General features: G+C 37.2%; 1 protein-coding gene across 1 annotated transcript; it reads right to left on the reverse strand.

Moving 5' to 3' along the window:
• LOC138887324 (uncharacterized) lies at positions 1 to 567 on the reverse strand. Its single transcript, XM_070169059.1, has one exon. It carries the CDS (start codon positions 565 to 567, stop codon positions 1 to 3), a length of 567 nt encoding a protein of 188 aa, XP_070025160.1.
• Between the last annotated feature and the right edge of the window lie 16,613 nt (positions 568 to 17,180).

The raw sequence follows: 17,180 nt of genomic DNA on the forward strand, positions 1-17,180 counted from the left end.
TCAAGGCAACGACATGGCTAAGGTCATCATCTTGGCATGACATTCCAAAATAGTGTGATAAGGTGATAGCCAATCCATGCCCAAAATAACATCAAAGTCCACCATATCAAGAACTAGAAGATCTACACTAGTCTCAAGGCTCCCGACAGAAACTACACACGAGCAATAAACATGATCTACAATAATAGAATCTCCCACAGGCATAGTCACATATATAGGAGAACTAAAAGAATCATGAGGCATAACCAGATATGAAGCAAAATAGGATGACACGTAGGAATAAGTAGAGCCTGGATCAAATAGAACTGAAGCATCTCTATGGCAAACTGGGACAATACCTGTGATAACGACGTTAGATGACTCAGCCTCAGACCTAGCTGTAAATGTATAAAAATAGGGTTGGGCCCCACCACTCTGACCTTTGCCTCTCAGATGGCCTCTAGCTAGCTGGCCTTCACCTCTAATGGTCTGACCTCTACCTCTAATGGCCTGACCTCCACCTCTAGCAGCCTGACCCCCACCTCTTGTTGGCTGAGCGGGTGGTGGAGCAATCCGTTCCGGAACCATGGCACGAGAATCCTGCTGTGGCAAGCTGCCTTGTGACCTAGGGAAAAATCTCGCAACGTGCCTCGGATCTCCAAAAGTATAACAAGTACTTGGCTGCTCTGACTACTGACTTTGGAACTGACCCTGTCAACCTGAATAACCACCTAATAATTCTGGATCAGAGGTGTACTAATAGAAGCTGAAAGTGCGTTGTATGCTAGCTGCTCAAAATGAGACCCATAGGAACCCCGACATCCCAAAGTACCGGGGGTTGCCTGAAGTGCTGACTGAATCAACATGGGAGGATAGCCTTTACCAAATGAACCCTTGCCTCCAAATGAGGCACTACTGAAACCACCAAAATGACGAGGCCTCTTCTGAGATACTGCCCCCTATCTTGACTACGAACTATCTTGATCTATCTAGCAATCTCTATGGTCCTCTGAAAAGAAATATCATCTCCGGTCTCCTTGGCCACTTGTAGTCTTATACTGAAAGTAAGTCCATCAATGAATCTCCTCACTCTCTCCCTATCAGTAGAGAGTAGATAACTGCATGGAGAGCTAGGTCTACAAATCATGTCTCGTACTGGGTAACACTTATGCTACCTTGCTGAAGGCGCTCGAACTACCTGCGGTACTCTTCTATTAGAGTGAAAGGAATAAGCTTATTCAGAAAAAGCTGTGAAAATTGATCCCAAGTGCGGGGTGGCGACCCTACTAATCAACCCTGCTCATAATCTTGTCACCACCTCTTGGAAGTATCGGTCATCTGAAACACTAAAAGTCTTCTCCATTAGACTCAACAATACCTATGTTGCGCAGCACCTCGTAGCAACGGTCCAAATAATCATGTCGGTCCTTAAAAGGTGCACCACTGAAGTGAATAGGGAAGAGCTTTGTGAACTTATCCAACCTCATCAACCCTCAGATAATATCGAGGGCCTCTCCTCGGTCTATGTAACAATAATAGGCTAAACTACTCCAAGTGGCGGAACTGCTGGATTCTGATATATGGGAGCCATCTACTCTAGAGTGTGAATAGCGGGTGTATGTGCTCCTCCCCTAGCCTTAAAGACAGCTGGTGCCACCGAACATGCATCGTTTTGGGCCACACTCTCCATAAGGCCCACCAAGCAAACTAGAACGTCCTGAAGCTAGGGAGTGGCTATGATTCCCTTCGGGACCTGAGTGGGTTTGACTGGTACGGTCTCAGCTGGGATCTCCTCCTCATGGTGAATCTGAGGCTCCACAGTGGGTCCTGCTGCACGAGCTCTAGGCTGAGCTCTACCTCTGCCTAGGCCTTTAGCTCGACCTCGGCCCCCGCATCTACCCCAGGTAGTGGCTATAGAGGGGGGCTCTGGTTCTCTCCCGGCTGTATATATAGTGCGTGTTCTCACCGTTTGCAAGAGAACATGAATAGAATGATTCAAACTTCAGTGATAGAATAAAATCGCACTATAGGAAAAGAAAGAAGTGAAATTTTCCAAAAGCTCTATAACCTCTAGAAGATAATTACAGACGTTTCCATACCGTTCCTACAGACACTACTAAGCTTGCTTATGACTCGTGAGACCTAAGCAACCTAGTGCTCTGATACCAATTGTCACAAATCGGTATCCCCACCTCGGGATCGTGATGGCACCTAACATCCACTTTCTAGGCAAGCAAACATTAGTTAACCAATTTAAAAATATAATAGCTCAAAACATGATAATAACAATTATTAACGATGATTAAAGCTGAAACACACGAAATAAACTCATAATATAACAGAGTCTAACTCAATCCTAGAAATCCGGTGTTACCAGTACATGAGCAACTAGAAGTCTACAAGTATAGTTTGAAATAAATACAATTGTTTGAATGAGATAAATAATATAGATAGGAAATGGAAGGGGACTTCAGGGCTGCAGACGCTATGCATATATACCTGAAGTCTCTAAATATCTCTGGATTCGTGTAGAACACCACTAGATACCGCTGGGACCAACATCAATATCTACACTGTGTATATTGTTTTGAAGGGTGGTCAACTGACCACCCTACGTCAAAAAATTACACTCCGTATATAAGTAAAATATTAGATTTTAGAGGTATTAACATATATTGAACACTTTTTGTCTGAGAATATTTTTCACTTCTTTTAAGTTTGAACACCCTTAAGTAAATTCTTGCTTCGCCACTGCAAGCAATAACACAAATCTGAATAACAAATGAAAGGGAGAAAGCAATTTCACTTCAATTATAGTGCCAAGATAACAAACTCAACTTCCAAAATTTCCAACATATTCAAAATAAACAATAAATTTGAGGAAAATAATTAAAGAGTAATATTCTAACCTAAGCATGGAGAACATAGCCGATGAAACAATATAATACGAAGAGACAATTTTCACTCGCATGCTTTAACCCAATGACAATTCATATATAGTCGCCACCTCATATATAAGTCGTCCCCACACATAATACACGTAGAAAATAAACCAACAAGTCTTAATCCCTCAAGTCAAGGTTAACCACGACACTTACCTTACTCAGGGACCAAATCAAGCTCGGTTATGTGATTAGTTTCGAATTCGACCTCAATTTGAGGTCTAAATCTTAATCAAAATTCCCAATTTCTACCTAAATCCCTAATTTTTACCAGGAAAAAGCTTAGATTAAAGGTTAAACTCAATGGATATATTGAAATGTAATGAAGTAAGGTTTAAAAACGTCTTCAAAATCGATTCTAGGCCAAGCTCAAACTTGAAAGTGGTGAAAACGAATCAAATCTCGATTTTTGATAGTTTAAATCATTTAACGTCAGGTGTTCTTCGCGTTCACGAAGCACCTGACACGATCGCGATGTATAACAACCAAAAAGGCCTACACATTTACGATGTAACCTCCGCGTTCGCGAAGTCTTAACCCCCTTATCCTTCGTGTTTGCGAGAGAAGGCTCATTCGAATTAAGTTATTGACCAGCCTGCCCCCTGATCCCACAACCCATCGCATGCGTGAGGACGATCGCATTTGTGAAGGGTAATCCTTCCCCTGCTTTGCGTTTGTGACCATGTCCCTGCATTCACGATTAAGATATCCGCCCCAGCCCCATGTCCCCCCTTCAAGATAGCGAGAGTATCTTTGCAATCACAAAGCACAAAGCACCAGACATCAGCAAATAGCTGAAATCCGCAACTTCTAAGTTCAAATATGGTCCATAGCGTATCCGAAACACACCCGAGCCCCTCAGGCTCCAAACCAAACATGCATAGAAGTGTAATAACATCATATGAAATTGCTCGCATGATCAAAACACTAAAATAACACCTAAATTACGAATCAAACATTAAAATGCATGAAATTTTCAAACAAACTCAAGAACTTCAAAAATCACAATTGAACGTCCGAATCATATCAAACCAACGCCGATTTGCACCAAAATTTGCAGACAAGTTTCAAATAACAAAATGAAGGTATACCATATTCTGGAACCAAAATCCAAATCCGGTAGCCATAAATTCAACCTATGATCAAACCTAGGAATTTTCCAAACTTTTATTTTACTAGCTTTTGGCAAAACAAGTCAAATCAAGTTAGGTACTTCTGAATTCAATTCCGGGCATATGCCCAAGTATAAAATCACGATATGGACCTACCAGGATAGTCAAAATATTAATCCGGGATCGTTTACACAAAATGTTAACCATAGTCAACTCAAATTATTTTTAATGCCAAAAATTATATTTTCTTCAAATTTTCACATAAAATCTTTCCGGAAAAAGACACGGACTACACACTCCAATTGGGAGAAGGTCAGTGAATGATGATAAACTTCAATGTTCATACTTGAGAATAAGAATGGCCAAGAGGTAATGAGTGATGTGAAGGGGTGTACAATGTGGAAGGAGAAACCTAGGGGCAGTACATATGGCCATCGTGTTCAAGTCCTTAGGGAGGAGAACAAAATGGTTTTTTATACTAACATGGTTTACTTTTTCGTAGGAGACGTTACTGTATCCATGCCTTATCTTTTGAATAACCTTCAATTGGTGATATTAGTACTAGGTACTCATTCCATTGAAGGGGAAGCAAGGATAGGCACAAGCATGAAAGCAAGGAGGACAAACACGAGGCTAGGGACTAGATCTCCTAATGCTACCCAGGGCCGGCTAGAGCCTAAGGCCACTAAGGCAATGACCTTAGTCCCCCAAAACAATTAGGGCCCCAAAATCTATAAATAATGTATATAATATTTAATAATTATGCACTTATTCGTAGAAATTTTAAATTAATTAAAATAGTTATAGCTAAAAGTTTTACACATCTTAAATTGTAGTTATTAGTTGTTTCGTGTCTTTAGTTCGTCCCAATTTAAATTGATCTTACTACAATGTTAGTTTAGAATAATGTTTCTTAATTCATTGAGTGTCTTTTTAGAAAGTTTTCAAGCTATTTTGATAAATAGCTATTAATATTCTTCCTTAGCATTGAATGACTCTTGAAACATAGGAACTACTAAATGTTTCAACTTATATTTAGAATTAAAAGTGCTAAGAGAAACTGTATAAGTAGAAGAATACTCTAATTAGCAAACTGATCAATCAGGTAAAAGTGTTAATTCTATTACCGTAAATAATTTTTATATGAGCTACCTCGGTTAAAAAAAAATTCAAAACTAAATCAATAAAGTTCAATATGATAACACAAGAGAGATTAAACAAATTGGTTAGATATTGACATAATTAAAACTGATTAAAATTTTTTTAGATTTCGATAATTATAAGAGTAAAAAAAATTAAGGCCTCATTTTTTATTTTCGCCTTAGGCCCCATATTATGTCGAGCCGCCCCTGATGCTACCTTCAGCTATAGAAGGTCTGATCGTAATTTATACCACCCTAGTGCTCTATCAACCAATCTGGAGGCCATTGATGTCCAATCTGGAGACTACTGGAAGGAGAAAGAAGACTACTGTCCAGATTTCCTCCATAGAAGATCCTTTGAGCTACAGATTTTTGCGAGGAAATATTGGACTTATGGATGCATTATGGCTTCAAATCCTAATGTATTTCATTAGTATTATACTTCAGATAAGTCCCATGTAAAGTTTGAAAAAGAATATGCCACGAGATCACGCGTAATAGTGTACAAAAACACTGTCCTCGACATACTTTGGACAGTGGTAACAATGTCTGACGCGTGTGATGTTGTTGTATTTCATGAAGATGTAGGTATTAGCCAATGCAAGGCACACCATAAGGAGGTCACTAGCTGCTGGGAAGAAGACTGGATGCAGGCAAACACACACGTACAACGAGCCACACATAAGAGTACAAAGACAACATTTCTTGGTGCATGTGAACTGGAGATGCTGAGCGATTCGTTTGGATTTTATCAGACACTCAAGGACGTTGCTACACACTATTTTGATTGTGAAATTCAGAGCCAAGTTTCAATTTAGAGAATGAGAAGATACTGCCCAAGAGGGGAGAGAGTACTATACAAATTTGGAGGTGGTGGTTGTTTAGTTCTGGTAAATCCACATGGCTAGTTAAGATTCTGATTTTTTTGTTATTTTTATATTGATTAGTTCAATTTTGTACGAGCAAGTTTGGGTATCAATTAATCAAACTTGGTTTTAGGAGCTATGTACTTTTCATGACATATTGTCTTACTACTTGTAAGACCCCATGCCACATTGTTTTCTTTTTTATTATTATATACAAAAACTAGCCCTATGCACTCTGCCTACTGAATTTGCTAAAAAAATCGAAAAATACTAAATAGAGCTAATAGAGATCTCATGACACAAAAATAAAGGCTAGCACTCTAAAGGACCTATCAAGTCTTCACGCCATGTCATCCATTGCGTGCTTTGTTCTTCACTGTAGTCTTACATGAAGTATTTATTGTTGATTTTAGATATTTGTTCAAATAAAAAAAAGGATTCGTTTATGGTAAAGGTTTATTTAAAGTCCTACATATTAGTTCAAATACGAAAAAATTTAATGAGAAAAATATTTGTTGATATCAAAGTCCTAAATATTTGAAAAATAATTTAATTACGGTTTTGTCCATTATAATTTTATTTTAAAGGACAAAAAGCCGAACAATATTTTGCTAGAACAATATTTTGCTAAGGGTCTTTCTGCTTTTAATATAGTATAGATAAAAGATAAAACTCACTGATCTTAGTAGCAAGATCATATTATTGAGATCATATTTATCATTCATGTTTCAAATATATGACAACAATAGTTACTACAACGCCTGTATTCCAACAATTACTCCTCAACTAGTCAATTTGTTAGTGCTTCGCGCGATTGTAAAAAAGAATTAAAAATTAATGGTTTTATTTTATTATAATTTAATTAAAATATAAAATATTGGTAAATATATAAAATATCTTTTTATAATTCTGAAATATTCACATTAACAAATGGTAGAATTATTTTCTCAAAAGATTAACCAAAAAGCTAGTTACAACTCAAGTTCCCAAAAAAGTGAAATCACCATTACTGATATGTTTATTTTAGGAAAAGAAGTAACAATAAGAAGAAGTAACCGCGGTGGCACCACAACAAAAAGATTAAATAAACATCTTAAAAAAAAATCACTCTCACAATATATTTTTGTCACACTTCTCCAAGCCAGTTCTTATTGGTTTAGTCAAGCGACCTTACACTTCAGCCTATAATGTAGCGTGGCTATCGGGATAAGAGACTTTAAGTGATATTAATTTCTTATCAACATAAATGAAAATTTTATTTTGTAATGACTGGGATGGTCATTCTGAGTTTTGTAGTCCAGTTCCCTCATTTATCAATTTTTCTATGTTCATTTATGGTTATGTATCTTGTCGGGATGGTTCGTTTGGTTCTGGGGATGTTTTGGAGTGAATTGGGACACCCAAGGTTGGAAGTATAAATTGAAAGAGTTGAACGGAGTTTGACTTTGGTGTAGACGACCCCAGAATGGAGTTTTAATGGCTCTGATAACTTTGTATGGTGATTTTGAACTTAGGAGTATGTCCGAATATTTATTTGGAGGCCTACCGACCGTTTTGGCTTGAATTTGCCAAAGTTGGATACCACATTACAAAGAACAAAGTAAGAGACTCCAAAAAAAAAGCAAACTTAATTATATGTATGAAAGTTTCCCTACAAAAGGGCCGACTTGCCAAATAGGGGCTGGCTTCGACAACCCGTGAGGGATGGCTTGCCAAGCTACACAAATAGTTAATTTACTTATAGTTGCAAACATTTTCCTACAAAGGGTCTGGCTTCACAACCCTTCAGGGATAGCTTGCCAAGCTACACAACTAAAAAAGCTTTTGTTCTATAAGCAACTTTAGCTGTTATAACTCAGAAAACTTTTGTACTATAACAAACTAACTTTCTTAGAGTATTCCTACTCTATTTTCATACATGGGCCGACCTTTCCATCCATTCGAAATAAAAAACAAGAGGAAAATTTAGAAGGAAATCATATGTAATATATCACAAAGATTTACAAAGGTAACAAGATGATCTTACAACTACTACATGACCTCCTTTATATAAGGCTATGAGGTTATTACAAGACAAACTTATATTATAAAATAAACCTATCTTACATGGCAAACCTATCTACAAGTAGGTCCCTTTTGACATGTGAAGGACCTTAGGCTAAGTGAGTAATATGCACTAAAAAGCTTCTAAAAATATGTGAAATATACATTGTAAAGCATGTGGAAGTATGTAGGGTCATGTGAAATTATGTGAAAGTAGGATAGTCCATGTGACAGAGCATGTGGAAGCATGTGAAAGTGGGGCCCAGATAGTATGAAAATATTAATTTTATCTTGGTATGGGTAGATAATTTTTAGGATTTTTTGGTAGGCAATATGGGATTAAGGTGAGATTAGCAAGGATTTTTCGACTTTGTATTCTAGGCATCTTTTCAAAGATCTTGTGTAGTAACGCCCGGAGCTTGACGATCTTACTTCGTTGTGTTCTTTCTCCTTTGGATTGAGAGATATAATCTGTAACCTTAATCTGGATATATCTTGAATATTTTTTCCTCGGATGACTTTGTATGGGATCTGGTATTCCTTTGCTGCTTCTCGGACCCTTTTCCAGTGAGGATGAGTACTGGTATAATTCCAACTCGCCCAATCTTTTGGCCATATTTCTCTTCGGATGCACCTATTTTGCTGGAAGATAATTCTTTGTGTTATTCATCTTCCATAGATAAAATGGACACGGAAAATTCCACCAGAATGATACTTCTACCTGCACCTGGACCTTTCCATTAATAATTTTCACTAGCCTACGAAATATGAATACCTTAGCCTTGTAGAAATCATTGAACATTTTGTCCAATATCTTCGAGGCTTGAACCATAATAGAAATATTTTAAGGGTAGGTTTAATGTTGTCAAAATCATAGAAGACGTTGCACTTGAATTCTATGAAAATATAATACTGATAGCATAAATGCCAGAAAAACCATAAAGGTTCCTATGAAAAATCCTTAGCTTGTGCTGTGAATATATGGCAGAATGAATATTCTGGATTGACCTCATAGGGCTTAAGAATAGATCCTCCATGTTGCCAGAAAACCTGGAGCTCATAATAAGTTCTTATTTCCATTATTATTGATGGATCAAAGGGATCCATGAGGTTGAATAACTCTGGTGGATGATCTGTTGGCTTCGATGAGCTTGTTCCTGGTACATTTAAAAACATGAAGATTTAGATGGTTAGCTTTTGTTTTGACTTCATTTTTGCTGCGAAAAATCTCTTTGAGAATTCTTCTAGTCGATACAGAAAATCTGCGAGAATATTATCCTTTCCCTTCAGGTGCTTGACTTAGACGTTGTATGGAGAGAATCATTGGGCCCATATGAGAATCTTAGGATTGAGAATAATTTTTGCATTTATCTGGATCATCTTTGGGAAGGCTTTCATATCCATTTGTGTTAGAAATTCTGTATGAATCAAGAAAAATTTAAATTTCTTAATTCCTTTCTTTACTGCAAGAATTTCCTTGAAAGTGGAGTGATAATGTTTCTCGGCATATTTAAATTTTTCACTAGCATATTCGCATAGTTTTCTCTGCCCATCCTTTTCTTTAAATAGAACATCACCCTAATATTCATTGTTGGCATCAATTTACAGTATTTTCTTACCTTATGAAGGGATGTAGAGTGACTTGACATTCTTAGATATCTCATTTATTTCCTTGACTACTTCATCTTGTTCTTTTTTCCACGACGGAGCATTTTTCCTAATCATCTTTATGAGCGGAGAAATGTATGTAGAGATATTTGGGATGAAATCTCTTATATAATTTACTATACCCAAGAACTATTGAGTCTGCTTTGTTGTGAGGCTGGTATTTGGAAATTTGAGCAGTTTTAACATACATGTGGTCCCGGACTATATGCACCTTGGATAAAATGCATTCTGGGGAAATCAATCTCCTTTTGAGAAAGAACCATCTTTTTTGCTGAGAGCATGATCCCATACTGTGTTACCAGTGCCTCAAATTGACAGAGCAAGGTGACATGTTCCTCTAATGTATCACTAAATAACAGGATGTCATCAATGAAAATCAAAGGGGTATGGATGATGGGTTGGAATATCTTTATCATGGATTTTCGGAACAAGGAGGGTTCAATTTTTAATCTAAAGGGCATGACTTTCTATTGGATATGGTGATCGCGGATGCAAAATCTCGTTTTGGCTCTTTCTTCAAGATGGATTCCCAATTTCCACAATCCAGGTTTAAGATCAAACTTGAAAAATATTTGGTCTTGGCTAAGTAGGAAAAAAGAGTGAGTTTATTTGGGATAGGAAATTTATCATCTTAGAGGAAGTGGTTAAATAGCTGGTAGTTAATAACTAGCGTGAGTTTTCTTTTGTTTGCTCAGCTCTTTTGTTGACATAAAATGCTTCGCACTCCCATTGTGAATCTGATGGCTTTATTAGATCAAATTCCAAAAGTTCTTCACATTCTCTCTTTGCAAGCTGAAGATGATATGGATTCATGCATGAATGACTGACTTTTGTTGGATTGATATTTCCATTTTTCTTGAAAGGGAGCTTGATAAAAAAACTCCTCGTTCTTCCATAACGGGCTTTTTCCTTTCTTCATAAAATCCTTATGGGATTTCGCACATGACTCAATGAGATTTTGTTCGATATTCTTGATTTATTCATCGTTGGTGATTTAGAATAGGCTTGGAATTTCAGAATAAGGTTTGAACTGCTTTTTAAAGGTTATCCCGGTAGCCCTGATATTGAATTGATCTTTTGGTTGTCTGAAAATGTAAAATCCAACAATAACATCTTTTCTTGGTACATCAGACCTTATCAGCTTGGTTCTATACTTCATTCCTGGAAAAAACTCAATTGTAATTGGGTGCTTTATAATGACGGTGGTAGTCAGGATCCCATTTGATGCAGTATTGAAATCCTTAAAGTGCGGCACACATTGATCTTTAGGGAGAACAACTGGATTCATGAGTGAACAAGCAGCTCCGATGTCCATGAAAGCAATGACTTGAGTTGGTTTATCCCATTTGGATGGATAAACCTAGAGTTCTACCTAGGGAATGACTATCACATCGTTAATTTCCTCTCGGGCTCTAGCTGCTTGATCTGAAATTTGGCAGCGTTCATCACCATGAACTTCATATATATCAAGAGAGAATAAAGTTTCTTCATTGAGTTCATCATCCATAGAGAATATGGATTTGAGGTCCTCCTCCTCACCGAGATGTATGCCGATGTAATCTTCAATTTATTCAAGCAGTTTTACAGATCTCCTCGATTGGGGACAATTTCTTGAGAAATGTCCAATCTTGTGGAAAATAAAGCATTTTTTCTTGTTGGAAAAATTTCATACCTCCTTCGTCTGAAATATTTTGTGCGTCTCCTGGACCTTGATCTCCCATATGGAATTCTTGGCTATCTCAATCTCTTGAATCCTTTCCGTCGCCTAGGTGTGTGGTAGGAACATCCTTATCCAGTGATCAGATTGGATCTACTGCATGCTCTATAAAGCGGTGGATTGTGTTGGATAATTTATTTTAGGGCAGAGCGCTTTATACAAATATCCTCCAATGCAACGAAAATAGCTTGCCTGATATAGGCAACTTGTGGGATTGTTATCGTCTGAAACTTTTCTTCAATGATAGTCATGGTTCGGCTTGCCAACAACTTTGGAAGGGAGGAGACAAAGGCTTGCTTCAGGTTGATTTTTCTACCGATCTCAAAGTATATCTTTTCCATTTTTTGAAAATACTTGGCAATATCATTTCTGTCGAATGACTCACACTACATCTCGAAGAGTTGCGTTCGCATCTTTTCTTGTCTCTGACCAGTATCTCCACAAATAACTTCATGTAGGATTTTGACATTGAAGGCAAAGTCCTGGAAAGTAAGAAAAGTATTTTTTTCTTGAATCCCAAGTGAGTTCCACCAATCTCTGAGGATTCTTAAGAATGGAAAAGTGAGTTCTGACAGGATGATCTACTTTGCTCGTTCCACCGAATTTTTTGTCACCATCCAAGTATTGAAGTCTTGAATCCTTTGAGGTAATTTTGAAACCTTGACGTCATCTAAGGTAAAACTGTGGAAGCCAGCTCCAACTGGTTTTGACGCTATGGATTCATGTCTTCTTTCTGGGATTGGTTCATCTGTCATTCCTTTCTGATCCTCATCTACCTCAGATATTTCTGGGTCTCTTGGTTGCTTCACTAATATTGGGGGATAGTCTTCCGTGGAAGAGTTTGTTGTGGATTCATTACTTGATTGAGAGTTATCCTCCATTGTATCATCGTCTGATAAATTTAGAGATTCCGACCATGATCCCCTTCTAACATATTTATTGGTTGGGAGACATAGATTTCTACAAAGAACAAAGTAAGAGACTCAAAGACAGCAAACTTAATTATAGGAACAAAAATTTTAAAGGGATGGCTTTGCAACCCGTGAGGGATGGATTGGCATGGTTTCAACAACCCCTTAAGGATGACTTGCCAAATAGCGGCTATCTTTGACAACCCGTGAGGGATGGTGTGCCAAGATACATAAACAATTAATTTTTTATAGTCGCAAAAGTTCTCCTACAAAGGGGATGGCTTCACATCCCTTTAGGGATGGCTTGCCAAGCTACACAACTAAGAAATTGTTTGTACTATAAGCAACTTTAGATGTTATAACTCAGAAAACTTTCGTACTACAACAAGCTACCTTTCTTAGAGTATTCTTACTCTATTTTCATACATGGATCGGCCTTTCCATCCATTCGAAAGAAAGAACAAGAGGAAAATTTAGAAGGAACTCATATGTAATATATCACAAAGATTTACTAAGTTTACAAGATGATCTTACAACTACTACATGACATATTTTATATAGGGCTAGGAGGTTATTACAAGACAAACTTATCTAACAAAATAAATCTATCTTACATGGCCAACTTATCTATAAGTGAGTCTCATTTGACATGTGAAGGACCTTAGGCAAAGTGACTAATACATACTAACAAGCTTCTAAAAATATGTGAAATATACATGGTAAAGCATGTAGAAGTATGTGGGGTCATGTGAAATCATGTGAAAGTAGGGTGATCCATGTGATAGAGCATTTGGAGGCAAATTGGGGTCTGGATAGTATGGAAATATGTAGAATTTTGTCTCGGTATGGGTAGATGATTTCTTTAGGGTTATTTTGTAGGCAATGTGGGATTAAGGTGAGATTAGGAGGGATTTAGATGATTATCTTGCATTGATTTTTCGACTTTGTATTCTAGGCATCTTTTCAAAGATCTTGTGTAGTAACGCCCGGAGCTTGACGATCTTACTTCGTTGTGTTCTTTCTCCTTTGGATTGAGAGATGTAATCTGTAACCTTAATCTGGATATATCTTGAATATTTTTTCCTCGGATGACTTTGTATGGGATCTGGTATTCCTTTGCTGCTTCTCGGACCCTTTTCCAGTGAGGATGAGTACTGGTATAATTCCAACTCGCCCAATCTTTTGGCCATATTTCTCTCGGGATGCACCTATTTTGCTGGAAGATAATTCTTTATGCTTCACTATATTCTTCTTCCGTGGATAAAATAGACATGGAAAATTTCCACCAGCATGATACTTCTTCTTGCGCCTGGACCTTTTCATTAATAATCTTCACTGGCATATGGAACATGAATACCTTTTCCTTGTAGGAATCGTTGAACCATAATAGAAATATTTTAAGGGCAGTTTCAATGTTGTCAAAACCCTTGAAGACGTTGCACTTGAATTCCATGAAAATATAATACTGATGTCATAATTACTAAAAAAACGTAAAAGTTTGAGTGAATAATCCTTGGCTTGTGCTATGAATATATAGCGGAATGGATATTCTGTATTGACCCCGTAGGGCTTAAGAATAGATCCTATATATTGCCGGAAAACTTGGAGCTCATAATAAGTTCTTCTTTCCATTATAAGTGATTGATCGAAGGGATCCATGAGGTTGAACAACTCTGGTGGATGATCTGCTGGCTTCAATGAACTTGTTCTTGATTTGAAAACATGAAGATGTGGCAGGTTAGCTTTTGGTTTGACTTCAACCTCTTTAGGGAAACTTTTTTTGAGAATTCTTCTAGTCGAGACAGAAAATTTACGAGAATATTATCCTTTCCTTTCAAGTGCTTGACTTGAAACTTGTATGGACAAGACTATTGGGCCCATCTGAAAATTTGAAGATTGGGAATAATTTTTTCATTTATCTAGAACATCTTTGGGAAGCCCTTCATATCCATTTCTATCAGAAATTCTGTATGAATTAAGAAAAAACTGAATTTCTTTATTCTATTCATTACTACAAGAATTTCCTTGAAAGTGGAGTGATAATGTTGCTCGGCATCTTTGAATTTTTTACTGGCATATCCACATATATTCCTCTGGACATCTTTTTCTACAAATAGAACAACACTCCAATATTCATTGCTAGCATCAGTTTGTAGTATTTTCTTATCTTCTGAAGAGATGTAGAGAGACTAGACATCTTTAGATATCTCCTTTATTTTATAAACTACTTCATCTTGTTCTTTTCCCATGACGGAGTATTTTTCTGAGCATCTTTATGAGAGGAGAAATGTATGTAGAAATATTTGGTATGAAATCTCTTACATAATTCACTACACCCAAGAACTACCAGATCTGCTTTGTTGTGAGGCTGGTATTTGAAAATTTGAGCAGTTCCTGACTTATATGTGGTCCTGGACTGTATGCACCTTGGTGACATGTTCCTCCAATATATCACTGAATTTTCCTCTTGTTTGCTTAGCTTTTTTGTTGACACAAAATGCTTCACACGCCCACTGTGAATTTGATGGCTATATTATATCAAATTCCAAGAGTTCTTCGCGTTCTTTATTTGCAAGATGAAGATGATTAGGATACATACCTAAATGACTAGATTTTGTGGGATTGTGTCACGCCCCAAACCATGGCCTGGGCGTAACATGTCATTCGGTGCCTGACTGTGACCGAGCGAACCAACTGTATGGTTGGATCAACATGTGGTATAACTATAAGCTAGATATAAATATACAACATGATGATCTACTAAAGAGTCTGACTGAAATATCATAGATGCGGAAAATAGTGAAAAGCCTGCAAGTGTAAATGAGTAGCCGACAAGATAACACATAAAAGCCTCCTAACATCTGACTGGATGAACTATAGTCTAAGAAGCATCTAAGAATACTAAAATGCTAACTGTTTACCGGGACAAGGTCCCCGGCATACCTTACTAACTAAAATACTATAAAGACTAGAGATCGGAAATGTCACGCCCAAAACCTGGGGAGGCATGGCTGGCACCCGGTGCCGTATTGGCCCGAGCGAACCATTATGTAACTCATTCTTTCTGTGACCATCATGGGCCTACATATCCAGAACTCATAGTGCTCAATTGTAAGTGGGCAAACACTGTATCACTGAACCATTTCTCTTAAAAGATGAATACATATGGGCCGTCAAGACATCTGACATACTATACAAAATGAACCACTATCTACAAAACCTCTAAGATTATTTGACATCAAATGTGGCAGGGTACCAGACTACCTATAAGTCTGTAACAAAATTTTGACACGATAACTCATAGACTCGGTTGCACTCCGAATGAGATGGAGTCTTACCGATCCTTCACTGAATGCCAATCTCGTCTACTATAAGTGCTCGTCAAACTGATTATCTATACCTACAGGCATGAATGCAGCGTTCCCAATAAAAGGACGTCTGTACATGTACTGAGTATGTAAGGCAAAACTAAAACATAACAATAAGTCAATATTAATTAAAGACGTATAAGAATCAACCTGAATCTCTGAAATGACATCGTATATGCATACATAATATACTTACATATATACAATGCTTCTCTTTGAGACTATTATCTATGTCTTATGATGCATGATTGCCCAACTGATCAGTGGTAACTGCCCGACCGCCCGTTGCACGATGGTAAATGTATGACTGCCCAACCGGTGGTAAATAATGATACATAACTTCCCAACCAATGGTAACTGCCCAACCGGCCATAGCATAGTGGCAAATGAATATGCATGACTGCTCAACCGGTCGTAGCATGGTAGTAAATATATAACTGCCCAACCGGTCGTAGCACAGTAGTAAATGCATGACTGCCCGACCGGCCGTAGCTCGGTGTTAAATATATAACTGCCCAGCCGGCCATAGCTCGATGGTAAATGCATGACTGCCCGACTGGCCGTAGGTCGGTGGAAAATGCATATGCATGAAGATGCATGTATTACTGTATTAAGAACAATAACATCTTTATCTGAAGAAAATCATTGTTGGTTCCGAAGTTATTTTTTTTTTGCTTTACCTTAGTAAGTAAACACAAACATAGGAGAGTTCGGCACATCCACATGCATATATTATCTAGAGAACTCATGAGACAAAAAAGGACATAAGAATTCAGTGATTGACAAATTTTGGATCTCTCATACCCTTTTTTTTCAAAAGTCCCTTTAACACCTTAGAAATGTAATGTATTCTCAAATAACGCAAATCACAATAAGGTAACAACACAGGAGCATTTCCTAGCCATAAATTCTCCTTGACCATCCATTTACCAATCAATGTGAATTATACATGACACATTCTCCAAAAGGCAACTATCTCAAAAACGAAATTCTCCAAACCTTAAATGACATAAATGTCACTGGTTTTGTTAACGCTACTTCTTGACTTGACTCTCAAAATTTCCTTAGCTGAAATTTGACCTGCTTTGAGTAATATATTTGAATGCACTACATTTTATATTACTATTTCATATTCACCAATTAAAAATTTTATCTCTTTTATTCAAGTAACAACATACTATTCAATGTTAAGCTAGTGCCTTATAATGGGAAAACTCTTAACAGCTAGTTCAATGTTGGATTGATTCTCTAACTGATCAACTCACCAATCAACCAGCTACACCTTAATAGAGACTTAGGAACAAATTTAGACATGCCTGAATATCATTTTACAGAAATAAATAATATAGAAATTCTTAACTGCTAAGAGTAGAATAACTTATGGAATAACATTACATTTACGTATCGTTACTTGGATCATGCCAAAAGAAAG

Source organism: Nicotiana sylvestris, chromosome 3 (assembly GCF_000393655.2).
Source record: "Nicotiana sylvestris chromosome 3, ASM39365v2, whole genome shotgun sequence".
Taxonomy (NCBI): Eukaryota; Viridiplantae; Streptophyta; class Magnoliopsida; order Solanales; family Solanaceae; genus Nicotiana; species Nicotiana sylvestris.

Coding starts and splice junctions, on each gene's coding strand:
- LOC138887324 (XM_070169059.1), bottom strand. CDS start 567: ATGGTTCCGGAACGGATTGCTCCACCACCCGCTCAGCCAACAAGAGGT.